Source organism: Myiozetetes cayanensis, unplaced genomic scaffold (genome assembly GCF_022539395.1).
Source record: "Myiozetetes cayanensis isolate MyiCay16 unplaced genomic scaffold, myiCay2020 scf20-37, whole genome shotgun sequence".
NCBI lineage: Eukaryota > Metazoa > Chordata > Aves > Passeriformes > Tyrannidae > Myiozetetes > Myiozetetes cayanensis.
The window spans coordinates 10,014,853-10,040,827 of record NW_026087412.1 but is presented as its reverse complement, the minus strand read 5'-3'; the positions used below and the strand labels follow the sequence as shown (position 1 = coordinate 10,040,827).

Genomic DNA, 25,975 nt, shown 5'->3' with positions numbered 1-25,975 from the left:
TGGAAACCCTGTGAATGCCATTTACATCAAACAAATTCTAGATCATAAAGGGTACAGAAAAGTAAAGCATTATATCATTTGCCTCTGTATGGCCAATACCTCACTGAGATGTTCTGAATCTTGCACAGTGCAGTTGCCTCCCAAAAACTTCCCAAGAATCCCCAGCACACCCTGCACAGCAGGTACATCATCACAGGAGCTGTGAGCTGAACAAAACCTGTGTAGGAGAGCAGTTACTCCCAAGAAGCAGCTCTGGCTCGCTCTGGGTGACTTCAGCAAAGGCTGTAAACAAGCACAAAAAGAACAGGGTGTTTCAGAAAAGTCATGAGAATGACCATGGTAACATACCACAGAAAAGAAACGTCTCAAAATATTTACATGCTAAAACACAATCTCAACAATGGTATTTTCAAACAGTCTGTAAAGGAAGTACATAAACAAACAACAAAAAGGACAACCCTGCAGAGGTATACTTGAAAATTCTTCCACATATGGGCTAAATTAGTGTCAGCATGGTACAGACCTCAGTTCTTTTCACAAGAAATCATGCCCTATGTGCTTAGGAAGGAGTGTGAAAACAAATCTAAATTATTTTTCAGGACCCTCCAAATAGTGAAACCCTCACCAGTAAAAAATTTCTCTAAGTTCCACTCTATACTTAATGAAAACCACTGACAGCTTAGTAAGTCCCAGGTAGTTTACCCATTTTTAGATGAAAATTAGTTTTTCTGTCTCATAAACCTGCTAATTCATAATTTCTGTGTGAAGAAAGCCTGTTACTGTTGAAAATCACACCACTGCAACCAGTACTTGTGAACCCCAAATTTTTTTAAAGTATCTGGGCTACAGATGCAAATCAGGCTCCTTCCTTATTTGCAAACCAGATTAAAATAGCTGGTAGTTTCACCACCAAAATTACCTGGACAGAGTTTTGTATATATCTATGAAAAAGACTATTATTGTAAAACACAAAAATTATGGGCCACTATGATTATGAGATCAATGACAAATTAAAGAGAAATTCTAATTAAGAAAGAAAACCCAACATCCACTCACAGCTAGAGATTCAATCATGCCTGAGGTGGGCTTAGGAATGAATGCAAATGACCAGAAGAAATATTCTACTTTGTCCTCCTCAACTTCTCCAGAGGCCACAAGTTCTTTCATTAGGACAACACATGCCTCTGTAGCACAAGATGGGAGAGCATCTATTAATGGTTGCCTGCAACAGAAGAAAAAAATACAGCAAATCTAAAAATGAACAAAATACTCAAGAATCAAATTTGCTCGAAACCAGCAGCACTGATTTCCCCCGAAGCCATGACTCAGGTTTCCTGTTCACTTTGCTTCTGAAACAGGAAGCCTGTCTGTGGGAACAGGCATGGGACAGGAAAGTCTATTTTGTACACAGCAGTCATTCAGTAAGGAGGGAATATCATCCCTCTGTTACAGAAACAAGATCTGCAGTACTAATTCTTCCTTTAAAATGTTCTGAATTTAAATCCAACACCAGACACATTTTGTGACTATTTCTTGAATGCAATTACTAAAGGAGCCTTACCAGTTGTCTCTGCACTTAAATGAAGATCTTTGCCATAGTGCTCTTAAGGCCTCAAGAGAAAGGTGTCGGAGCTCAAAGACGAGAGTCGTGAAAAGGCCTGCAGTCTGCAAGTGCACACAACCAGAAAGCAGCTTTAGAGAACAGAGCACAGCCAGGTTACACCAGCATTGCCACTGAGTGACAGTTTAACCTGAGAGCAAACCCTCTGTTCTTGCCTTTGTCCCTACATTCCTTCCCTCACTTGCTTTTCTGTCCAGACTGCAAGCATATACGGAGGGCTTTTACTTTGGATGTCAGTCAGTCCCTCAGTGACCACCATGCTCACCACTGGCATACAAATGAATAATAAACCCAAATGCAACACTGTGCATAATCTTCTCTGAGTTTGTGCAGCAAGATCCTGATTTATGGCCAGAACTGTTGACATGGCTTTAACACTAAATGAAACAACAGTCAGCCTAACTTTATGTTAGTCTCAGGTTTGTGTGAAAGATCATTTAGCTGAGGTTTGGACAACACTTAGAAGCTTGTTTTTCCTTCTATCTGCAGAATTGCTATAGTTCTAATTAATAAAAAAAAAAAAAAAAAAAGGAAAAAATTCCTCTGAAAGCATAAACATGATATTGTTTATACCCAATCAGGAAGTAGCTAGCAGTTAGAATGCCTTACTAGGAAAAAACAACAAACAAAACCCCAACAAACAAACAAACAAAACCCCAAAACAAAACAAAAACACAACAAAATAAAAAAACAAAAAACCAAAACAAAACAAAACACCACCACCTTATCATGCCCTTTTTTGGGTCAGACTGTGGTACAGGAGTGAAGCACAGCAAATCTGACATATTCTTGCCAGCCCTGCTTAATGCACACACAGCCACATTCACCAGAGTTACAGACCAAGCATCAAAACCCAGACAGCCAAATGGAAATTCAGCCTCCAGCAGAAGTGGTGTGATAGACTCCCCTCAAGCCTCTCTCAAGTGAGGGTCCCTTCTCCCCATCCCTTTTTCCATTCTTTGTCAGTATGCAGCTTGTTCACTTAATGGTCCATTAGCTAATCTACATCCACATTGAAATTCAATCTTGTTCCATAATAGCATTAAAAAATGAAACAACAAGTTTGCTTCCTTGGAAATGACAGTCTCCACTTCCATTTTCTCATCCCTTCACTGTTTTCCCTGGAGTTGGGGATTTTTCCCTTCCATTTATCCTTGGCTTTGTGTCCTGAAAGAAATGCATAATCTCACCTCATTCAGAGTCAAACAATAAGGGGACAAACAAGCTGTACACGCATAACAACGCAGCTGTCTCCCAAGCAACCTGTGGCCATTCCCATAACTTCTTTCCTGGCCCAAAGGACGTTTTATTGGTTGAAATGAGGGATAATAAAGATTCTCTTTGAAATGTCTTGTCACACAGAAGGAACACCCTGAAACAGTGGAAATGGTTCACAACCAATGGAACCCTGTGCTGGGACAGGCACATGATGAATAATTCACCTCTCTTTTAGGCAGTGGCACAGACAGCAGCCACTTGTGCTAATCCTAGTGATTTACAAAACAAATTTCCCACACATGGAGCCAGTAGGCCTCTTTGGAGGCAGAAGTGACATCCCACTGTTACTAGGAAAAATCGCCTACCATTCTTTCTGACACTGAATTATGGGTGAATTTAGAGAAAGTTTCTCAGATCCACTGTAGTAATTTCTTCTTTCAACATTTTCCAGGCAGTGTGTAGCCCTCTAGTCTGTGCCTAAACACCATTATATACTGCTGTCACACTGACAGACACCTAGAATTAACTATTACCATACCAAAAGAGGCTGCTTCCATTCTACCTTAGCAAGAACCAACATGTATATGGCTCTGTTAGCTCTCCATAGCCCCAGTCTCCACAGCAGGCAGCTGAAAGACATGGCAGACCTTCTTGTAACTCAGAAACAGAAACCTCTCCCATATTCCACCACCCAGGAAGGTCACCTGCTGCCTCCTCCTGAGCCCTGTGCCGGGGGCATTGTCAAGCAGTGGTACCAGGTTGGACTATGATCATCATTTAGTAGGTTGGGAATAACAACTGGGGCTTCAGTAACTGAGGCTGTGATTCCTTCTCCACCCTGTGCCTTCCCCTTAAGTCTCACATCACATACTTAGTGCCTGTATGTGCTTGTTAATCACAGCTAAAGCTGAGACAGGTGAATACACACAGTGTATTACTGCAGAGCTGTAATCCAGCAGTGAGCTTTTCTCCATTTCCATAAAACCTTTACTACATCTCCCAGTACCTGTGTCCAACCCCAGCAAAGAGACAGGCAGAGCTTCTGTTCCTTGACCTGGGACTTACTCTGCACAAAGGAAGGTGAAGTGCCTTCTATGCCAGGCCTGAAGCTTCCTGTTAACATCCCTTGTGCCTTACAGGAGATATGATGTTTTGACACCTCAGTTTGATTTACTGTTTATACAGGAAAACAACACTTTAAAGTATTTTATCTTTCTCTAATTCTACATTTTAAAAATGTCCAAAACAATGGATGACTTCAGTATTTCAAAATTGCTGCTCTCCTGGTCACCTCTTATCCACGTGGGAGAATTCTCAGACCACAAAGAGCCTCGAGGGAAACAGAGGCCGTGTATAAAAACTCACCTCGTAACTCGCACTGTGTGCTAAGCAAAGCTTCCACACCAGGTCAGCCACTTCCCTTCCTGTGACCTCCCTCTCCCTTTCTTCCCTTTCATAGAGAATGCTGGTCACGTACAGATCCTCGGAGTCCACTGGAAAGACATAAGGAAAAGTCAGAGATCTGCTGGTTGCTGGCCATTTGCTGTGGTTAACTCTCCATGCAGGGGGAAAGTTTCTCTCTGAGCCTTTATTTCTACCTCTTAGAGTCTCTCTAGTTCCAGTAAAGCCAAGGGATGAATAAGAATGCCTGAAGCCATCTTGCATTTAAGAACACAAGAGAATAAAATCTAAAGACAAGTGTGACCTGAGTGAGTCACAGAAATAAGACAAAGACACACATGAAAAAAGTCCTTCTTTCCATCAATATGTCTCTTAGAATGGCCCTGCTACATCACATTCATTGCCTTTTCCAATGTCATCTAATCACTCATCCCACACTTCAACCTCCCAAAAAATCAACAGGAGATCTGGGTGCCAAGAAAAATAAATGGCTTGGCTCTTAACCTCTTCCTGGGGAAGAATCTTGTCAGCTTATGTTGGCATAACTATAAACAAAAGGCATCCTGGAAATTTGGGGTTTCCTTTTAAAGAAAAAAACCCAACTATTTAGAAGCAGACAAAAAAAAAAAAACAAAATGTTTCTCAACATTTAGAGCTCAACTTTAAAATCTTTCCTCAGGTAAGTTGCCCGTTGTAAAATCATTCTCCTAAGGAAAAGCACACAGAGCAAAGAAGGAGCAAAGGTTAAAACAGTTCTCAGACATGACAGGTTGGTTCCATTAGGACTTACAATTAATTAGGTTCCATTTGTATAAAAATTTGGAACTGTCCACAGGCACAGGAAGGCTGATGCTCTGTGTACAAGGTACTAGGTATGTAAAATAGGCAAAAAGGAGTTGGCCATTAGAGAAAGTCACTTTTGGAGACCCACCCAGCTTTGTTATGGCAGGCCCCAGCTCTCAAAGAAGGGACAGCTCAGTCCAGCCTGTAAAAACATCCACTTCCAAATCACTTAATACATTGAAGGAAATACCACGTGCAAAGAGTTCTCACAGGCAAGACACAGTCCCAAGACCTTTCTAGGAAATAAATTTACTTTATTTTAGCAGAAACCTTTTTTGTGCAGTGTGTCTGCTTCCACCTGAAGCAGCTGCAGTGAGTTCTGTGTCTGTGTCTCTGTCCCGCCGCCCTCCTGAGGGAACAGCGTCACACGGTCGGACTCGGCACATTTGGCCTCTGCCAGGACTCCATCCTTAATGCTCTGAACACACTCCAGTTTGGAAGACAGGACCTGCTGCTCAGACTGGGAAGAACAGATACTTCAGGTAAAGTATTGATGACCTGTGTCATCCCCTCAGTCCTTTCCCTCCCAGCTTCACAGAGGATTCTGGTTCTGGGATAGTTGCAGTCCCTTGTCCAGACCTCTGACAGTGCTCCCCCTGGGGAGGTTCATGTGCTCTTTATTTTCAGTCTAGTTTTTCATCACTGAAAAGCAATTTCCACTAACTTTCAACATCAAATGGTCTCAATTCATTTCAGTTCACAAAGCCTCAGTGTTAAGCAGCTCTTTTTGGTCGGCAGAGTTGAAAAAAGAAAAAGGTTGGTAAATTATGACTAGGTAGTACAGTACAAGCAACAAGTAATACTCATCTAATAAATATGGCACAAGATACAAACATTGACTGTATTTGCTGTCAACAGTGGAAAGCTGCAAGTCTGGCTTTTAGAAAAGCTTCTATCTTTCCAAAGTTTTCTCAAAATAATAATCTTCTTTTCATAATTTGTTTTTTCTTATTCACATGTCTCTATTCCTCTCTTCCATGCTCTACTTTCAGTTTATCGCTATAACATATTTTAATGAGAGTTTAATCCAGGTACCTAAGGAACTATTGCATTTATACTGTAACGTTCATCAACTACAGTGCAAATTTGCATTAAAGCAAATTCTGTAAATAACAGGCATTTCAGGGAGATTTATATTCATAATTTCTTTGCTAAGGACTCAAGTTTGGGCAGACACTCTCCAAATAAGCAAAAAGGCATTGTGGAATGATCAGTGTCATTCCCCTGAAACTCACCGACACATGAGGAAGAACAATAGACTGCACAGAAGTAAAACCAGAATATCGATGGGAGCAGAGGTTTAAGTCCCTTGTCTTTACAAGAACGGGACCCTTTCGCTGGTACCTGGTTGGGCATATTCCCAGAACATCCACCTAGTAACAAACATACACTGTTGGATCACACATGCAATACAAGGAGGTATTGTGGGTTATTACAATTAATTTTAATAATTACTTTTTTGCAGTAACAGCAGAGATCTACAATCTCCCTGGCAGAACACTGGCTTTGCCACAAAAGCTGTGCAAAGGCAAATAATTTTAAAGACCTTGGTCAAACTTTACGTTAGCCAGGGCCTGCTGATCTGTTTACCCTCCCTGTGTTATTCTCAATCAGATCATTTACAGATGTATGCTTTTTCAGTTAAGGTTTTGTGGGTGTACAGGGAAGCATTTACTTCAGAAGAGCATTACTAAGCAGAATAAGTTTAATTACATATGGGTGTCCCAAGCCTTACAGCAGAAAATCCCTTTAAGCACTGACATCAGCAATAGCAGGAGAATGAGGCAGTGCACATCATGCTGAAGGTCAATGTAGAAACAGCTCCTCACAACAGAACCACAGCCCTTGAGGTATCTCAGCTGCACTCGTGCAAACACCCAGGTGAGAGCAGCTTAGGCTGGGCTATTGTTTCAGTCTAACCCAGCAGAACTTGAGCTTAAGCACTAAAATAATTGCAAAGAACTCTGAGAAGCCAGATCATAAAGCCTACTGAAATGGATGAAAAAAAGAAAGGAGGAATAACCATGAATAATGAAATACTGTATTTTTACCAGAGAACAGGTAAAGCCCTGGTGTTACAGCTCTGGTAACCAAGCAGTGGATTCCAACCTCAACGAGAATGAGAATTTATAATATTGACTACAAAAAGCAATTAGATGATTGCCACTGTCTGATGAACCAAGTGGAAAAAACCTTTATTTATTCACAAAGGGAATAGACTGAACATGTCCAAGGGCTGCCAGTGACCTCAGAGCATGACTGCAGTGACAGTCTCACCTCCTCAACGACGGCACCAGCAGCGGGTGCTTGTGCTGTCTGCAGGACACTGAGAATGCCTCGCTTTATGTTCAGTGCCCAGGTCTGCTCACTCCTCGCTGGGCAGAGCTTCAGAACTTTCCCATCATGGAAAGAAAAAGGAAGAGGATGCTGTTCTAGTACTCCCCTGCAATAAAACAGTTTATTGTTTCTTGCTTCAAACAGTGCAAGTCAGTCTATGACAGACTCAGGTTTCTCAACAGAGCTGTTGCTCCACAATGGATCTGTCTCACTCTGTATCCTCATTCTTTACAGCACGCCTCCACTCTTCATAAATTCACCCTGACCCTAGGAGTCCTTAAAAAACTCCTCATAAACCCCTAAAAATAAATCCTCTTGAGATAATCGCAGCATCCTTGACATAACTGTAACACCCAATAAAAGCAGCTCCTGGTGAATTCTTTACAAGTAAATGTAGTTAATGACAGTGATTCTTGTTCAATTTAAGAGAGAAGTTCCATTTTATAATTCAGGGTGCCTTTAGCACTGGAAGGCATGTGTGAATCGCCAAGTAACATTATGTCTCTTCAGGTGTTCTACACAAGAACAACTGCTTTCCAGTGACACCATTCCTTCCTGCTCTGTTAGGTGTTCATACTTGGACTTTATTCCAAATTTGTTCCCCCACCTCTGCTGTCAGTCAACTCCCTAATTGCTTTTGCTATCTCAGGTTGAGTACACAGCATTTTCTACATTTGCAAGAGATCACTTTTTAATATTGATTTTCACTCCTCATATAATGTACTTTAATCATACAATTTCCCCCTAAATGGGGAAAAACAAGCCATCCAAAGGAAGAATCCTACAGTAGCCCAATGGTCAGCTCCATATAGAGATAGACAGTTCACCTGCCCATTAATTGTGGAATTAACTGTTCATCTCATTAACTGGGTCACAGAGTAAGAGATAAACTTTTAATGCACCAACATCTGGATAAAGTCTTCCCAGAGGAAGAGACTGGGCACGTGGGATAAGGTTTTCTGAACTCCTAGGCAACTGTGGCTGCTTTTGCTACTATCTGTGGAAATTACATGCGTGTTCAGAGGACAAGCCAGACTACTGTATGTCCACAATAGGCTGAGGCAAATGCTAATAAGGTTTACTCGTCTGAATAATTATTTTCAATAGCCAAGCTTCACTGAATGCTTTCTTTGCTACCTCTATTTTTTGGCTTCTCTGCAAAGAACAAGACACAACTGCTCTTACAGCTATGAAAATCCTGCAAAAAACTTCACAGAAGATGTGCCTGTACTCTCAGTTGAACTCTGATACCACTGCCCACACTGGGGAACACAAAGTTCTTCCTGATGAATATAAAAAGCAATGCATTTACTCCAAGCTTGCTCTTTTTGACCCTTTGAATTGAGTCAATTAGCTCAGTTTTCAGTGTTGTTTAAAGGCTGAGAATCCAAGTGGCAGGACAAAGAGGAAGATTACAAGGCTGAGCTTAATCAGACAACAGAACTGCTTTTCTTTTGACAACACAAGGAGCGTCGGCTCTCTGGGAAAATGCCAGACCTCCACGGTTTGAAGAGATCTTTTTGTATAGACATCTAAACCAGAGACTATACCTTGGCAAGTCAACGAGAAACACACTGACATATGTTATGAGTGAGCTACTAAAACCAAGAACATAAAAGGAAGAAAATGAAATTAGACAAATAAATGCAGTTTAAATATCCTAGAAGGGAAAAAACCCAACGTTTTGCAGTGTGAGAATCTTCCAAATCAATGACTTCAGAAATGTGCTTCAAAACTCCAGAGTCTGTACAAGTAACACTACAGCCCAGAGAGCTGTGATCCATACATGCTGCTAACCAGCTAGAGGCCTGGTAATTTCTGCCCAGAATAATTGTAATAGTCTACTCTCCAATCGTTTTTATATACAAAGGGATGACAACTAGGTTTAAAAAACCCCCTGTTTGGACTAAATATCTCTCATTTTGCTGGTGGTGTGCGTATCTTGATCCTTGTTTAAAAAAAAAAAAAATCAAAAGAAATCCTGAAACTAAACATAGTATGAAACACAGTGAACAGACCAGTCAAGTTGCTCCTAAGCCATATAGCTTCAAAAAATCCCCAAATTACACCAGATTAAGTTTTCTACCTTAGACTGTCCACTTCCTTCAGAGACTCCTCTCTGGATGCAAAACTTTTCTTAATCTGTACGTCTTGCACCTAGGAGCAAAGATTATAGGCAATATATTTCATTGTCAAAAGGAACTTGTGTCACATCAGAGCAATGCTGCAGTTCTGAGATCCAGAACTGAACTGGCTTTTAATTACAAGAAAAACCAAGGTCTGAAATGTAGCAATAATCCCAAAGAAAGGTAAGGTTCCACATCAGCTCCTCCCAACCACTGGGATGATTTTGACAATACTTACTTTCAAAATCATCTGGCAATTCCCCAATACCTCGATGATCACTGTGCTCTCCAGAGAGATGCCACTGCTTTTGTGAATACTTCCCTGCAGGAATGTGCTGGTGACTGCTGAATACCTGTAGCTGTATCTAGCTCTTTTGGGGAAGTACCAGGTGCTGTGTCCTAGGAAATAACAAAAAACCACAAACAAACAACAATAACAACAAAGTGTGGTTTTTTTTAGTCTATTAGACTTCCCCCTTCCCCTATTTTTTCTTCTACCTTTTAATCTTTTTTAAACCCCAGAAAGATCTGGGTTTCTCCAAGCACCCTTCACACTGGCCATAGCTCCTGCACAGAAGATGAAAAGCCTTCCCCTCTCTCCTTTGCACAGAACCTCACAAACTCCTTCGAGGCAGGAAGGAAATTTCCAAGGGCAGAAAAGGGATAAAATTATGTTCTTCTGACACCTTTAAGAGAGTAGCAAGAGCCAGATGAAACAGATCTGCTGATGCATTGCTAGTGCTCTTCATGCCCATTGCTGGGTTTAGTCCTGCACTCGTTCAGTCCTTTGCTCAGCTCTAAAGTTTGGGAGGTTTCTGAGTGCACAAAATGTGAACCTCAGGCAAGTGTGGGCCTGGTAAAGCTTAGTGGAACTTCTCCTCTACCTCCATGAATGCTGATTCCTCAGACATAAGTATCATTCTTCTCAGAACACAACATCCCTATGGAAGGAGAGGAAATTCTCAATTCCCTCCTTTCTTATCACATAAAAGGCCTGAATACACTCTTGTTTTACTCACCTACACACTCTGCAAAGCAAGAAGCTCCATAACTTAAACTCTCTGAGGATCCTGCAATGACAGGTAAGAGAACAGAAAAGCACTGAAAAGGCATGTGCAGCTCAGCACAGAGCAGCTGCTTTTAAAGTTCAATGAAATTACCAAAAGCAAAGCATGGTCCTAAAAACAATAAATACATGAGAGTTTTTAGAACAAGTACACAGGGACAAGACTTAAATCTCACCCCATTCCACACATCTCTAAATCACAAGCACATACATGAAGGGATGACCTGCCTTAGTGTATTTATTGAAGCAGGCATGGAAATGCAACAATACAATGGCTACCAAGCAATTAAAAAAAAGAGTTTCTTAATCAAGAAAGAAATATGTATTTTACACACCCCTTTTCTTCTAAAAAATGGGAAAAGGCAGTGTTAAGTTAATGACTTTTAACAAAGAAACAGTACAACTTTTAAAGAACCTTAAAACAAATATGGTAAGGCAAACTTGGAAAATCAACTGTTTGATGCAGCATCGGGAGGCACCTGTGGATACCTGAATGCTGAGCTCAGAATTGTTAAACGTGCTCATCACAGAGCGTGGAAGGCTGAGCAGCCTGGACAATCAGGCACCTGATTAACTCTGTTGGGGTGCCTAAATTTAGGGTTTCTGCTCTTTGCTTTGTTCTTTTCAAATTTTAAATTTTCTTCCTTCGTTTATTTTGGTTCTGGAAACAGCCCACAATCTCCCTTCAACTGACAAGAGTAACAAAGGGCCACGCTACTGATAGTTCACAGTCTATTCACACTTCTCAGAATCCTTCATCTGCCAAATACCAAAGTGAGCACAATTTTAGGACACGAGACTGACATACTATTTGCAGGTGAGAATAATAAATTGACTGGCACAATCTCAGTGTTTCTGCTGCTTTCACTAAAATGCTGAAGGAAGAGACAGTAAGTAATTAACTGCCCCTTTCCAGGTAGAGCTCTCCCACCTGCCCAGTACCACCCAGACAGGTCAATAAAGCAAACTGCTACACCGTGCTGATAATCAAGACAAAGCTGCTACAAGAATTACTACAAACATACAAGTTGTAACATAATTTACAACATCTCAGAAGTTTTGCTAGCGAGATCATTCCTTAGCAGAAGTATTCTGCTTTGAGAGCAGAGGAAAAAGTTTCTTCTACTTACTCCCTGAAGCTCCTGCCACAACGGCACAGAGTAAAATGATGGCGTGCAACCCCATGGCCATGGAAAGCACCTCCTCTGACCAGAAGTTAACAAAAACACATCAGTTCTCCTCTCAAAGGCACCTCTGAGCAAGGCAGTGAAAGCAAATTTCCTTCACAAAGCAGGATCTCACTATTTCAACTCCCCTCTTGCAGCCAGAGGAGGGGCTCTGGTGGAGGGGAAGGGGCATATGTATAGCAAGGGGGAGAGACAGACACACACAAACAATGATCCCAAATTCAACAGCATTCCAGCCCTTTTGCAAAAGAAGAGAGAGAGGAGTTAACATATTAGAAATCCCACAAAACTGCAAGGAAAAGAGATTAAGTATATGGCATCACAGCAGAGCAAATGCTCTGCTCTCCAGTTTACCCTGAGCTACTGTTTACTGCAAACCAGATTCACAAGTAGAAATCACAGATAAAAATCCCGTACTATTCGTATTGAAACTTCTAAACTAGGAGTTAAATGCCTGAATTGCAGTTGACTCTTGAATGCACACTGAAGCCAAACCTCTAAGATAAAACATCAGTGTCCGGTGCACTTGACTGACTTCCCTCAAGTAGTGGTTGATAAGTGTGGGATGCAGCCCAAGACTCAAATAAAACTTTTTAAGCATTTTTGCTTCCTCCCCCCAAATGAAATTTTTCTAAGAACAAATATCAAAACAACTCCCCCAAAACAGGCTGACAAAGAACCTCCTGAAGAGGAATTTCCACCATGTCTCTGTCCTAGGTAATCTTAAAATACTGAAGACAATACTGGTGCGTGTGCTACAGACACACTTGTCTAATGGCACACAGGAGACCCAGGCTGGCTGTAAGTCTCAGAAAAGTATTCCTCTGTTCTAATGGATACTGTACTCAAGTTTGGAAAACGAATTTAATAAAAATCACCATCTGGCACACAACAGGGCAAGCCTGTCCAGGGACACCTGAAAACGGTGCACCAGTATTGCCAAAAAAATCTGACCTTTAACAAACTAGAAAAGTCTGTTCTGTAAAGGGAAATATTTTAAAGTGGGTATTATTGTAACACTGATGTTTAACCCCAACAGCCCAAAGCAGGAGGGAAGCGCCCTCGGAGACAGCTCCAAACTCGACCCCAGCGCACCCACCCGCGGGGCTTCGGCGGCTGCCGCCTTCCTGTGCCGGTGGAACAGCCTGTCCGGCGGCTTTGGCTGCTTACGGACCCAAAACGAGCCTGGAGCGACCTCCGGAGCCCCTCAGGGCACCGAGCCCTGCCCAGCGCTCCGGGAGCGCCGCATCTCCGGGAAAGCGCCCCAACACCGCCAGGGACCGGGAGGCACCGGCGCTTCCCAGGCCGCTTTCCCAGAGGAAATTAAATGGACCACCTCAAAGCCCCGAGGCTGGGGTCGCTCCCCGCGGCCGGGGCCGAAAAGGGTCGGCGAGGGCTGAGGGGAAACGGGGTGATGGGTCCGCACCTCCAGTCCTGTGTCCCGTTCTGGGCCCCTCTCCAAGAAGGACATGGAGCTGCTGCAGCGTGTCCAGAGCAAAGCAAAGGAGCTCCTCATCACACCTGATGAGGAGCAGCTGGGGGGGTCAGCCCAGGAAGGGCTGCGTGTTTAGAAAGGGAGGCTTCAGGGGAGACCTCCTGCTCTACAAGCTCCCCGAAAGGGTGGTCAGGCACTAGAACGGGCTGTCCAGGGAAGGGGTGGAATAGCCGTCCCTGGAAGCATTCGAAAGAAAATAGGCAGATGTGGTGCTTAGGGACACGGCTGAGTGTTGGAGCTGGCAGCGTTAGGGTAATGGTTGGGCTCGAGGATCTCAGAGGTCTTTTCCAACCTTCGAGATTCTGTGATTCTATTATCCTTCATGATTCTATCATTCTATTATTCTTCATGATTCTATCATTCTATTCCCCTAGAGAGAAAAAAATCTTCAGCACTACTTCATGAACAACAAAAACATTTTACGAGACGGGAGCCTGAGGTAACTTTGGTACAACTCGTTGCCAAGACACGGACCACTGGCCAGGATAAGGCGCTTCAGAGGCTGTGTGGAGCAAGCGCTGCAAACTGCTTGGGGTTTGTCTTTCCCCCTCCCTCCTGATGTTTTTGTGACCGCCCTGCAGGCACACCCAAATGCACCACGGCTTTAGGTCCCGGAGCAGTGCCTGTCACACACCCGTTAATGCAACAGTCCTCTGGAGGTCGCTGAAGCTGCTTTTTTGGGGGATGTTTTTGTTACAACGATCAAGCAGCCAACCACAAAAGGACTTAAAAACACTGCCTGCTCATTCTGAGTTTATTCTCGACACGGGCACAACTACTTTTAGCAATTCCAGACCACACAGCCACCTGTTCAGACAGACATTAGATTTTCAGACTGTTAAAATCAATTACAAGTGACAACAAGAAGCACTTCCTTTGAAATCAGTAGGTTTCACATGTACCTTTTGGTGTCCTGCTTTGAAAAAGTAATAAGATGCTCATTGGCAAATTTATTTCTATGCTGGATTCACACACAGTGTATCATACAGGAGGGTATTCCTCTCACAAAAATACATTAAAAGTCATCCTACACTGTATAAAATACAATTCACCTGAAATCTGAACACGTCACACCTTTGTCACAGGACTTTCACTTCTTAGTTTTTACTGGCAGGATGACAGTACTCACCTCTTCATAACAGCTGTTTAGTTATGAAGAATGATTAACTGGGTTTGAGTAGACAAATCACAATTCATTTCTTCAGAAAAGAACTTGTGGTTAGACTGCCAGAAGTGTTTTCACAAACACTGCAATAAATAGCAGCTTTTGGAAACCACACCGAACTTGCTAACAGCTCCCCCTGGTAAGGCTATCAACTGCTTTTTACTGGTTTTAACAGCTTTTATTTTGGACGACAAATCAAATTTAATTTCCTTCTGGCTCAAGCCTCATCAAAATTTTAACATTGTGCAAGATTCTATGAAAAATAGAAAAATAGAAATCCAATGGAAATAACACTGTAAGAGTGTAATAGAAAGCAGTGCCATCCTGGGAAACTAACGAAGGTGGGGGTAGGGGAAGGCTTCACCCAGATTTGCCAGACAGCCTATTCCCCTTCCTTACTTATTTGTGAAAATAGGATGAGCCCATAAAGTCAGCATGGCACTTCTGTATCTGCCAACAGAAGAAAAACCATTTGTTCACCACTTGCTTATTACCAAAATAACCACAAAGTTATTTAATAAATACCAATGCATTAGAACAAAACTGTGTGAGGTATTAACATCACCTTCCTGTATTTTCTGCACCTCAAAAAATGTGCTTCAGACGTTAAAAAAACCCCAGGGTATTCTTACCTGATTAACAGGGATTCTTTCCAACTGAATACAGTGATATTTGGTATCTATTTTCTCTCCACTGGTTACTGGTATGTGAACATGGAGCCATATTTATGTGTGTTTGTTTAGTTGTATTGCAGGTGAAAGTCCTACGCAGAAGTGTTTTAACTGAAAAGCTATTTAATGAGCCTGAGTTGCAGGAAAACAACACATTTTCCATGTGGCTCTGTGTGTGACAGCTGGTCTGCAGGGCAGAGAATGCCATTCATCAGAGACTTGGCCCAGGTGACACTGAAAAATTTCTCCCTGTAATAACATTTCAGCTCTCCATATGTTTGGACACATTCCAAACGTTACAATTTTCCAATTACAACCACTAGATAGGAAAGACAAAGTTTTTATTTTAAAAAGAGTCAGTTAAAAAAAAAACACAAACCAAACCCAAACAATAATTTCAACATAATAAACACAAAGTGCTTTCACACAAGGCAAGTTATATCCTGCATTTGTTTTTCCAAGATAAGTTTAACAAAGTGGTGCATTCTGTAGATAATTCCATACACAAGAGAACAAACACAGGCTTTGCCTTAAAGGAAATTTAAGTACAGAAGGGGCAGCAGAAAGTTTTGCAGAATGCTGAACTAGACTGAAGAGCTGCCAACATTGTATGTCCTACTCTCAATCCATAAAATGAACTTAAAGAGAAGCAATGGACTGAGCACATAAAACAAAGGAAACACTTTTGTTTTGGTCAGTGTTCCATATTCTGGTGCCACCACCTCAGATTTTCCAACCATCACTCTAGAGAGAAAAGGGGAGTTAAGAGAATAACAACTGGAAAACTTACTCACCAAATTAATGTATGGGAGGATTACCCAGGCCAGACTGACTAACAGAACTAAAAATCCTCCCCACCATGCAAGCAAATACCAAGTTTGGGAACTCTGCAATCTTTCTTGCTTCCTCCTGCCTTGCCCTGATGATAAACTGATGAGTAAGTAGCACATGTTCTGTGACACCCCCTGGGGTTGTGCTGCTTTCCAGTAACACTCTTATGTCTTGCTGATGTCACCAGAACAGAAAATCATCCAGGCCCTTCAAGAACACAGAGAGCACTTGGTGGAGCACCAGCAGACAAAAGCTACGTGCTGGTACTGCAACATCAACGTGGAAAGCTACAAAACTACCAGCTCTATCTCCATCATTCTCTTGACAGTAGCAGCTACTGATGTAAATTCTTATGGTATGGGGAGACCAGAAACCTTTTCCAAATGCACAAGGAAGCTCTTAAACCACTTGCAGACTGACTCACAAGCAGCAGCAGTTTACAAAACCTAATTAACAGGAGGCCTAGAGGCTCTATGTGATCTACAAAATTACTGGATTTCAAACCTGAAGTGTTGAAAGACTTTTGCAAAACTAACTTATAGCAGCTATTTACAAAAGGCACATTTGGCAAGAACAGTAAATGCAGTATTTTTTATTTGTATTTATTTTAGCTTTTCATTTTTACAGAGGATAACACAGTGTTGCCATCATAGCCTTGTTTAAACACCTGTCTGCCTTTTCTGGACAGGTATCATTCCAATGCATCGAGGCTGCTGCTTATGACACAGAAATTACTTCAACCTTCAGAGCCTCATTCCCTAATTTTTTGTGATCATTGTCTTAAATAAGCATATCCGAAAACAAAATTTAGCTTTTATTTCATTTGAAAAAAATCATAGTACAAGTCAGAGAAACTCCTTAACAAACACTTTGCCTTCTTAATAAAGAAATAGTAATTAACAAGCAGATCAACAATTAGAAGCCCAGGTCCTTTATCTATGTTTTTCAGGCAGAATTCAAGCCTTAAGAAAAGGCTGAGGCTTGTGCATGATCTATCAGCTGAGTTATATAAATATACAAGGAACTTTTCCAATGCTGTAACCAAGGCTCTCTGGGCTGAAGAGAACACTTCACAGATTTGCAGTCAGCAGTGAAAAAAACTCCAGCCAAACACTGGACAAGTATCTATTAAAAATTCCTGTGTGAACACCTTCACTGCAGATTAGAGACTTGAAATTGGCAAGAAAATTCAGATACTGGATTCAATCACCACTGATGCACAATAACCTGAGTTGTCCTTTTGGTAAAGCAACCTCCAGGAAGGAAAAAGCCTTTAGGTTTGGTTCTCTTCCAAGTTTTAAAGTGAATTCTAGTGCTCACGAAAAGATGCCAACAAATCATTTCTTTTGTCAAAGAAGGGCACCTGTCTCTGAGGCAACTCCCTGCCAGTTTGTAAACAGTGCTGTTGCCAAAGCACTGACACCAAGCATGAGCCTAAAGAGTTCTCCACAGGCATCCTCCTCTCGGTCTGTGCTGAGACTGCAGCAAGCACAACTTGCAACATGATTGAGATAAGATTAACTGCAGAACATCACCAACCTGTTTTGCATAAAGCAAAAAGGGACACATTCCATTGCTCTCAGCTGCTGCTGCACTGAGTGGCCCATACAGATTATGTAGATTTTTTACAGTGAAAATCCCCTCAGGCAAATTTGTATTCAAACAACCTAGCAAGAAACATTACTTTTTATTGGTTTCCAGGGACAAGATGCACAGAAACGAGCAGTCTCCATGAAGCTTCAGAGAGGGCTGGCAGAGGTGCTAACCAGCTTCATCAATCAATGTTTAGACACTGCCTAGAAACGTTTGTAACAACCAAGAAGAGTATTGCAGTTTGGACAGGTGTGATCCACATCCTTGAGGGCGTTAATGCAGAAGGGGAACAAGCAGCAGCCTCCTATACACCTGCACAGGGAAAAAAGGAGGAAAACACTGTTTTACCACTTGTTCCATACAAAAAAAGTTAAAATATATTTCCTGTGAAATCCATCAATAAAACTGGAGCCATGAAGCTTTAAGAAGAACACACATGGCTCTGGAGCCTGTAGTGTTCCAGAGCTGCTTTAAGGTCCTACAGGACATAAATTCAGATGTAAGCTATTTGAACTGCAAAGGTTCAGGGCTCAGGCCTCAGACAGAAAGAGAAAGCAAAGCTGAGAGCTCTGCTACTCTTTAGAACTATAAAAGGTCAGGAAAGAAGTAAAAAAAGGGGAAACTGGAATTGACCTACCCCAGCAGGCAGAGGCCACCACACGACAGCCAAGTCAAAGCTCCTGCCTCGTAGGAGAGACGAGTCACTATCATCTGGTTACAGGAAGGGCAGCACATCTGAACTGGGTGGTCATAAAACACCACTGGTTGCTGCACATACACCGTCTGAACTCTAACTGGGCAGAGAAATATGCTGTTTAATCAGTGAGCAAATAAGGAAAAAGAATAGTAAGCAACTTCCACTGAGCCAGAACCAGCTATAACTTTGAAATATCAGGGGCTCAGAGCAACGAGATAAATACACAGTAACAAAGAGAAACCCCCGTGGAATTTCCTAATGCAGAAATACATTGTCTTTAGAATAAGAGTGCACTCAAAACTGCAGAAAGCCAAATGATGGTATTGATATTAGTGCACACTGAAGGATTCACAAGAATTGGTTCACGTCATTCCCTTCAACAGTATTTTTTGAAGGTGGTGAACACCTGTGAACCAGACCTTTCATCTTCTGACAGCACCTGTCACACAGCCACTTGACACCTCCTTAGCATGAGGTACAGAAGAGTTTTTGAGGCTTACTGGGGTTGTTTGCTGGTGCAGCCTGTCCCATGTATGGGGGAGGGTTCATTCCCTTCATATCTGGCTTCTCTCCAGGGCCGGGAACAGGATAGGGCTGAGGGTAGTTCATATTGATTCCTACAGTTTCCTCGTAAGAAGGTGGTGCAGATGGGGCAGGGTTGCCACTCGGAGCAGACATGGTATCTAAAACATAAGAGAGAAAATTGTAACAAAAGACATTATTTATTAAGCCTAACAATTAGGCTCAATTCAGAAGCAAGAAAATAACTAGATTAAAATGGACTTTAAACAACATAAAGTCTATTGACTGATATTTGTTTCTGATAGCATTAAATGTTGATCTTGGTTTCTTTGTTGTTGTGGTCTACTTCCCACTTCCTTCTCACAGGGCAGTAAATACCAGTTCTCCCATTCTAAGTTAAAAATGTTAAAATGGTGATGTGGGGCATCTTTATTAGTATACTAATCTATCTGGCAGTCTCCCAATTCTCCAAGAACAGTATTTCTGATCCCTCTTGTTCACCTGAAAAATCAAACAGTATGATAGGCCACGTGGTTGTTGCTAGCCAACATGAGCCTGAGTGCTTGTAGTGAAGCTCAAATATTTAAAAAACAGTATTTATCTCTGCTGTGATTTGAAATGAAAAATATTTACACTGAAGGAAAAAGAAACCCAAACAAGTATGTCCAACTTGACTCAGAGCTTTTATGACCCTCAAGTATATCTAAGGTTGCCATTTTTGCTGCTTAGCAAAGTTTTAATGAGTTTGTAATGCAACTCCCCTCCACCACTTGTTAATTCATTCCAGAGAATAAGAATGCTGACCATCGCTTTTTCCCAAAATGGAAAGAAATAATTGTGGTTTCAATGCAAACTTCCTCTCCTCCTCCCCACCTACCCACTTCCTATACTCTGCCCCCATTTTCTGTGGAACATCAGTGCTGACTTCTCCCTTTTTCTCCTCCTAAGGACCATCAGACAGCTCTCCAAGAGCCACGCTCCACTCAGTCGTTGCACAATCACTCTGTGTTCCTGTAAATCTTTCAGTCAGTGCTATGTGGGGAGGGCAACCTGTATTTGGAATATATGCACATACTGGAAAAACACTGACGGGGACAAAGCCCCCCTCCAGTCCATTCCTCTCTACAGAGTTCTTCTGCTCTGCAGACAGAACCAAGCTGGCCTAAAGGGAGGGAAAAGGTACAGCATTCAGGAACCATTCTGCTGAAATGAAAGCAGTCTAGTTACTTATGCTGGCTGCAGAGACCAGAAGACAAGCAACAGATCCGGCTTCCTTCTGATTCTCCACCCCACCAGGAGGGTAGTGAGCAGTTGCGTGGTACTGAGCTGCAGGATGGGGTTAAACCACAACATAAAGCAAGGACAAGAAAATAAAGCAAGTCTGTATCTGGCTACCCAAGTGATGAACGAGGTGGCAGTATCATCAACAAAGCATGCTTTTTGTAAGAGCATAACAACTGGTTATTTTCTTAGATTTCTTAGCAGCTTTCATTATTTCAGGGACTTTTATTGAATGGTGTGTTTGGGGGGTGAAAAGAAACAAGACATATGTAAATTCGGTTATTCATGTTTGTGTACAAGAGAGCAGATCTCAAGCAGGGACATCCTGGCTTCTGCCCAGGACGAACACAGTGCTGACAACTCCTGCTGGGGGCACAGCAGAGGAGCTGGCAGGAGAAATGGGGCCAGAGGAAGGCTGTCAAACAGCCCAGCATGTGTGGGACTTCAGCTGAGCAAGGGAGCAGACACTGCTGAGAACAAAACCAGAAGATCCACGTGGCTGCCAGGAGCACAAGAGACAAGCCACTGTCTCCCTGCCACTGCCATCCAACCCCAAGAGCTCACAGCTTGTCTCAGACACTCCTGCCAGGCTCTGTACTCCTGCTGCTCTATTCCCAGCCCAACCACCTTCTCCTGGATATAGCATCCTTCACATACTCCCACTGCCCAAGCTTATTCCGAGAAGCAGGAAATTTGAAATCCTCAGTTTGAAGGACATCACCTTAGCAGGCCTCAAGGTGGTACAGAGCACAGCACAGCCCACACTTGGCAGGGAGAGAAATAAGGGGGGGGGGGGAAGTCTCAGGCACTAAGAAAATTTACTTGGATTGTTGCACTTTTGTTACACACAACACGAAGCTGCTGCCCACAGATGACTCTGGTACCTCATCTCTCAGTCCAAGAAAACACCCACTAGGAATACCAGCAGAATCTGTAGGCAACACACACAAGGGCACAGAACAGATTAGTTGGAAGGAAACAGAAACTACATCTAGGGAGTTTTTACCAGAGGCAAACAAAAGGAATAGTAAACAAGCCAGAGAATAATGCAGAATTTCCCCATCAGGACCATAGCGGGCTCTAAATAATTCCATAACAAAAACAAAAGTAGAAAACACACTTCAGAATGAAAAGGTGTAACAGTGAATGTAAAGGTGAATACAAAGCCCAAGGGCCCTGAACAACCTCACCTAAGTATGTCCTAAGCAGGTGGCTGATCCTAATGACCTTTGCCCAACCTAAATTACTCTGTAATAATCCAGAAGACAGAAGTTAGTTTATTCTTCCTAGAAGAAGGTTACAAAACCCCAGTTCTGATTGTATCCAAGAACTAAAGACTAAATACTAAGTTATCACAAAACTGAATGCAAAAGATACCACTCATGATGGAAACCAAACAAGTTCATTTGCTTTAATGAATTCTTCACTGAGGACAATCCTCCAGAAAACTGCCACTTATTGGACTGCCTCCACTGCTGCCAGCTTGGTTCAGGTCACAGAAGCACTAATTCATCTCAAGTACAGACTGGCAGCAGCAATAGGAACTGTATGACTATTCAATATTCCCACTGCCCCAAATATTGTTGTACACCTTGTGCAATGCAGATTCTGGATCAGTATCAACAGCAAGCTGCATTTTATTCATGCTCATGATTTTTTTTCCCCTTACCTCACAAGACGTAATGTAAATACATCTATTTGAGAACATATGAATTTCTGACCATTACAAGACAAGCTTGATTTTCTTGAATTTTTGTGAGATGCTCTAGAAACTCCCATCTATCACTGCTCCAAATGTTGCAGTAAGTTTTAGCCTTAACTCATCCCCTCAGATGGTCTGACTGTCCACGCTGCATCCTCACCTATCATGTCTGTACCTGCCCATGTGGACACTGCTGCCCTCCAGGATCAGCTGTCTTTTCCTTTCCACACTCCACCCGGGAATAATGAACTCTGACCCCACCAGCTGAGCATAAGCAGAGTTCAGCTATGCAGCCAATCACCCTCAGTGCCTCATCAGCCCTGTGAGTCAATTCCTCTGATGAGTCAGCAGCCAGTCCTTATCCCCCTTATCGTATGTACCACCTGTCCACACACCAAAAAGAAAAAAAAAGTAATCTAAAATTCTTGGTGGCTCCTCCTCTGATAGCTATTTATTCAGCTTTTCCTCATGCATCATCCAAAAATCTCCCCCTTAGATCTTCAACTACAAGGATAAGGCTCTATGGACACACATCTCCAGACTGCAAACCTCAAAAAAAGCGCAAGTGTTATTTCTAAGCAACAAAACCAAATCCATTTGCAATCCATCTGCTCTTTTCCAACCAAGCCCATTCCTGTACACATTTCCATGGTCATTCTTCAAAGTTTTCAAAACAGGCTCCAGGGAGCAACTCTTAATTTTACACTTTCGCTGACCACGCTTCTCAAGTCAAAAAGCCCTTTCAACCTACAGAGAACTTCACAGGGACAACAGACAATGTGCAAAGAAAAAGAATTTCAGTCTTAAGCATCCAGTTAGGGCTGGAGTCACTCCATGCAGGCTTCCCAACAATGACACAGCCTTTCTGCTTTCTTGGAGCATGGAAAAAGTCTCTGGAATATCAGCGATTGCCTTCCTTACACAGCACGGCTTTCATCGGGATTTCAGTGACGTCTATAAATGCTTCTATAAAGAACTTGTCACAAGTTTGTTCACTCTTCCAGGCCACACAGGGCTAATCTGCTGCACTGGAGGCGTGGTGATACATCAGCAAACACCAGTGTTTATACATTTCAACAGTCCAACAGTCTTCCCGGTAGACTAAGCGGAAATGTGAAAAGGTTTGTTAGAAAGGGAACTGTGTACTCAGTCCAGTGCGGGTTTTACAGTAGTCAGGACAAAGTAAGCAACCAGGAGCTGGTGCAGAGGGACAGACGTGGCTACGTGCACACTGTGTAGGCAGGGACAGTAATTTGGTAACCCTGGGGACAGGCACTGCTCCTTCCCACCATTCTCACACTCACACTGCAGCTTTGGCAGACTGACAAGGGAACAAGAGAGCAGTCAAAGATGTCTAAGCTGAGTAAGTTTAAGTGACAGTTTTTGTATTATCAAGTATCCCACAGCTATACTTTTAAAAACCACTGACCTTCTGTTTTCTTTAGAAAAGTTTTCCCCTTGTGACTAAACTACAGAGCTGAATCAGGATCTACTACCCCCAGTCACGATGTGCTGGGTTAGGCTGTGGGTGCACCAGAAGCTGGGACAGCTGACCCCAGCTGGGATATTCCAGACCATACAGCATCACACTCAGCAATAAATCGAGGAAGAAGGTGGTTAGGAGGGAAATGCTGCTCGGGGACTGGCTGGGCATTGGTTGGCTGGTGGTGAGTAATTGTTCTCATTTGCATCACTTGCTGGGTTTTATTTCCGTCTGTTATTTTCCTTTTCACTACAACTTTTAAATTATTATTTTTATTGTTATTTTATTTCAATTATGAAACAGTTCTTATCTTAACCCATGAGGTTTCTCACTTTTAGCCTTGCAGTTCTCTTCAGCCTGCCCTCTGACAGGGCAGTGAGGGAACAGCTGCTGGTGCTCAATTGCCAGGCGGGGTCAAACCACAACACAGCTACTTTTGCTGTGCAGACACTGCTCGACCAAAGACCATCCTCAGCTCTGCGTCACTGAAGGGCGAGTTCTAAGAGATCAACACCCTTTCACAGATTTCAAAATGATCATGATCATAACTTCCAGCATGAACACTTCTAGTCTCGACATTTAACAGTCAATAGTTATTTTTAAATTTTGTTACATGTTCATTTCTTACCACTGGCTGCTTCTGAACAACTGTTTCTAATTAAAAATGACTGCTGTGCTTTTTCTGCACTTTCACTTTTTTTTTTTTCCCCCCCTTTCCTGAAGACAGATGCAAATAGGCCTCAGGTCTTCACAGCACTTTGTGGCATCCCTGGCATGGCAACAACCTCCCCCGTGCCTGCCTTTTTTTAAAGTTTCAAATCTGTAGTACATATAACATTTACAAAGTACTACAGTGAACAGTATAAAGCTAAAAGCACATGTGAATCCCTTTAAGTTATCTACCAAAACAAAATTCCTAATAAAGATCAAGATGACACCAGGACTACAAAAAATCTCTTCAAAATACTGAGTATTGTGAAGGTAACCACAACTTCAGCTTTTCAACTTCATTTTTCTAATGTCCCTTCTGCTTTAAATGTGAACCGAGAGACAGAACTATCACTTCATCCAGCCAGTGCAAGCCTCTGTCTCACAGTCCGGGTCACTACTTGGATATGAGGCTGGGGACAAGACAAAAAGAAGGTAATAGCTCACCTCTCTGCTTGGTATGCAAAAAACAAACCAAGCAACCAACAACCCACCCAGTAAAGAATTGCTTACAAATACAGCTTTCCTAACCCAGTTTAGCCAAACAAATCTGTTGTTGCCCTTCCCATAATCTCTTGCTAAAACTTAACACAACTTAATCCTTAAACAATTTCTATACAGTCCTCTTCACTAGAAAATCCAAGTTGCCCTCCAACACCACGGGTACTTAGAGGGGCTCCCTGCACAGCAGAGTTTAAGACAGCTATTGATCAGCACCTGGAACGAAACAGGTTGAAGCGAATTTTCTTTAACAATCGGGCAAGATACACAGGTTTATGGGAGCACTGGGGACTTTGGAAGTGCACAGCAGCAAGCCCTAACACAGCACTCACTTGGGCCACCACCCCAGTTATCTGAACTCTGGACAACTTCCTAGTTTACCAGCCTGCTGAGAAACATTATCTTAAAGTCGTTTAAACTTCTCAGGCTTTTTTGAGAGAATAAAATTCAGTAACAATTACCAAAAAAAAAGCAAGACTTTAACTTACTACAATTTTAGTAAGACAAACAATGGCACTGAGGTCACATGGAATTTTATACTGGTAAAGCAGAAATAGCACCACACGCTGTGCTGCCCCCGTAAACAACCAAGTAACCAACAGTCTCAGAATAATCCTGCGAGCGGCTTCAGCCCGGGTGCTGGGGGGCCGCTCACCCCCTCCCCGGGGCAGGGCACGGCCCGTCCCAAATGAGCCGCTCCCGAGCACATTCCCTGGGGAAAAGGGGCCGTTCCGCTGCCGCCCCAAGCACTCGGGAAAGCGAAACTCTCCGGCCCCGAGCCCGCTCCCCCCCGGGCAGGAGCCACGGCCCGCGGCCTCCTGCGCTGTGCGGACCGTGCCGGGGCCGCCCGGGTCTCCGCTGCGCCCAAGCCCCAACCAGCCCGCGGTGCCCGAGAGCCGGGGCCGGGAGCAACACCCCCTACCCTACCCTACCCTACCCTTCCCTGCCCGGCTCCGGGCACAGCCCTCACCGCTCCGGGCCGTGCCCGCCGACCCTCCGCTGCTCTGCTCGCCGCTCCGCTCCGCTCCGCTCGCCGGGTGCACCCCCGTCAGCAGGGCTTGGCTTGTCCCGTCCCGTCCCGTCCCGTCCCCACCCGCGGTTCCTCCTCCCCTTCCCCCGGCTATCAGAGGGAGCCGCCTCGCCCGAGCGCTCCGCGGACCCACCGGCACCGGGAGCGGCCCGTCTGGGAGCGGGAAAGGGGAAACTGGGTGGAAGAACAGTCACTCCTGACGCACTTGGCAGCCCCCGGGGCCGGGAACTCCGCGGCGCTTGCCAAGAGTTCGCTCGCAGATTGACGAACCAGCGATCAACTTTCCAGGCTCCGTGTTCTGTAACACTTGAGGAAGAAAACCCTCCCCTAATTCTACACTGCCCCGTAGGTTACCAAATCGGTTATTTCAGACAACGTGCAAGAGCACATAGAATGATCAACAAAATCTTCGACAGATTCAGTGATTTTAGCTAGTGTTTTTACAAGCAATGAAGTGGGATGCAGTCTTTGGAATACATGGAGTATGTCACTCCTTC

General features: G+C 43.2%; 2 protein-coding genes across 3 annotated transcripts in view; both read right to left on the bottom strand.

Moving 5' to 3' along the window:
- LOC126641287 (uncharacterized) overlaps positions 1-9,942 on the bottom strand; it is a 63,563-nt gene extending 53,621 nt beyond the window's left edge. The window contains 9 exon segments of the mRNA XM_050317817.1: positions 100-282; positions 1,057-1,222; positions 1,562-1,665; positions 4,205-4,332; positions 5,354-5,543; positions 6,319-6,456; positions 7,361-7,526; positions 9,507-9,577; positions 9,785-9,942. Coding sequence (XP_050173774.1) covers positions 100-282; positions 1,057-1,222; positions 1,562-1,665; positions 4,205-4,332; positions 5,354-5,543; positions 6,319-6,456; positions 7,361-7,526; positions 9,507-9,577; positions 9,785-9,796 — 1,158 coding nt within the window. The 5' untranslated portion in view covers positions 9,797-9,942.
- A 5,508-nt stretch (positions 9,943-15,450) lies between these two features.
- On the bottom strand, positions 15,451-25,762 carry LITAF (lipopolysaccharide induced TNF factor). Of its 2 annotated transcripts, none has more exons than XM_050317387.1 (4): positions 25,612-25,762; positions 18,752-18,934; positions 18,192-18,348; positions 15,451-17,866 (listed from the first exon to the last, which is right to left on the bottom strand). In XM_050317387.1, exons 2-4 carry the CDS (start codon positions 18,927-18,929, stop codon positions 17,758-17,760), a joined length of 444 nt encoding a protein of 147 aa, XP_050173344.1. In that variant the 5' UTR covers positions 18,930-18,934; positions 25,612-25,762; the 3' UTR covers positions 15,451-17,757. The 2 variants fall into 2 exon arrangements, with proteins under 2 accessions (XP_050173344.1, XP_050173345.1); XM_050317388.1 differs by lacking the exon at positions 25,612-25,762 and adding an exon at positions 25,419-25,527.
- Between the last annotated feature and the right edge of the window lie 213 nt (positions 25,763-25,975).

Coding starts and splice junctions, on each gene's coding strand:
- LITAF (XM_050317387.1), bottom strand. CDS start 18,929: ATGTCTGCTCCGAGTGGCAACCCTGCCCCATCTGCACCACCTTCTTAC. Junction 18,349..18,751: donor TGCACCAGCAAACAACCCCA/GTAAGCCTCAAA, acceptor TTCTCTGCCCAG/TTAGAGTTCAGACGGTGTAT. Junction 17,867..18,191: donor GGTGGCCTCTGCCTGCTGGG/GTAGGTCAATTC, acceptor TTCCCTGTGCAG/GTGTATAGGAGGCTGCTGCT.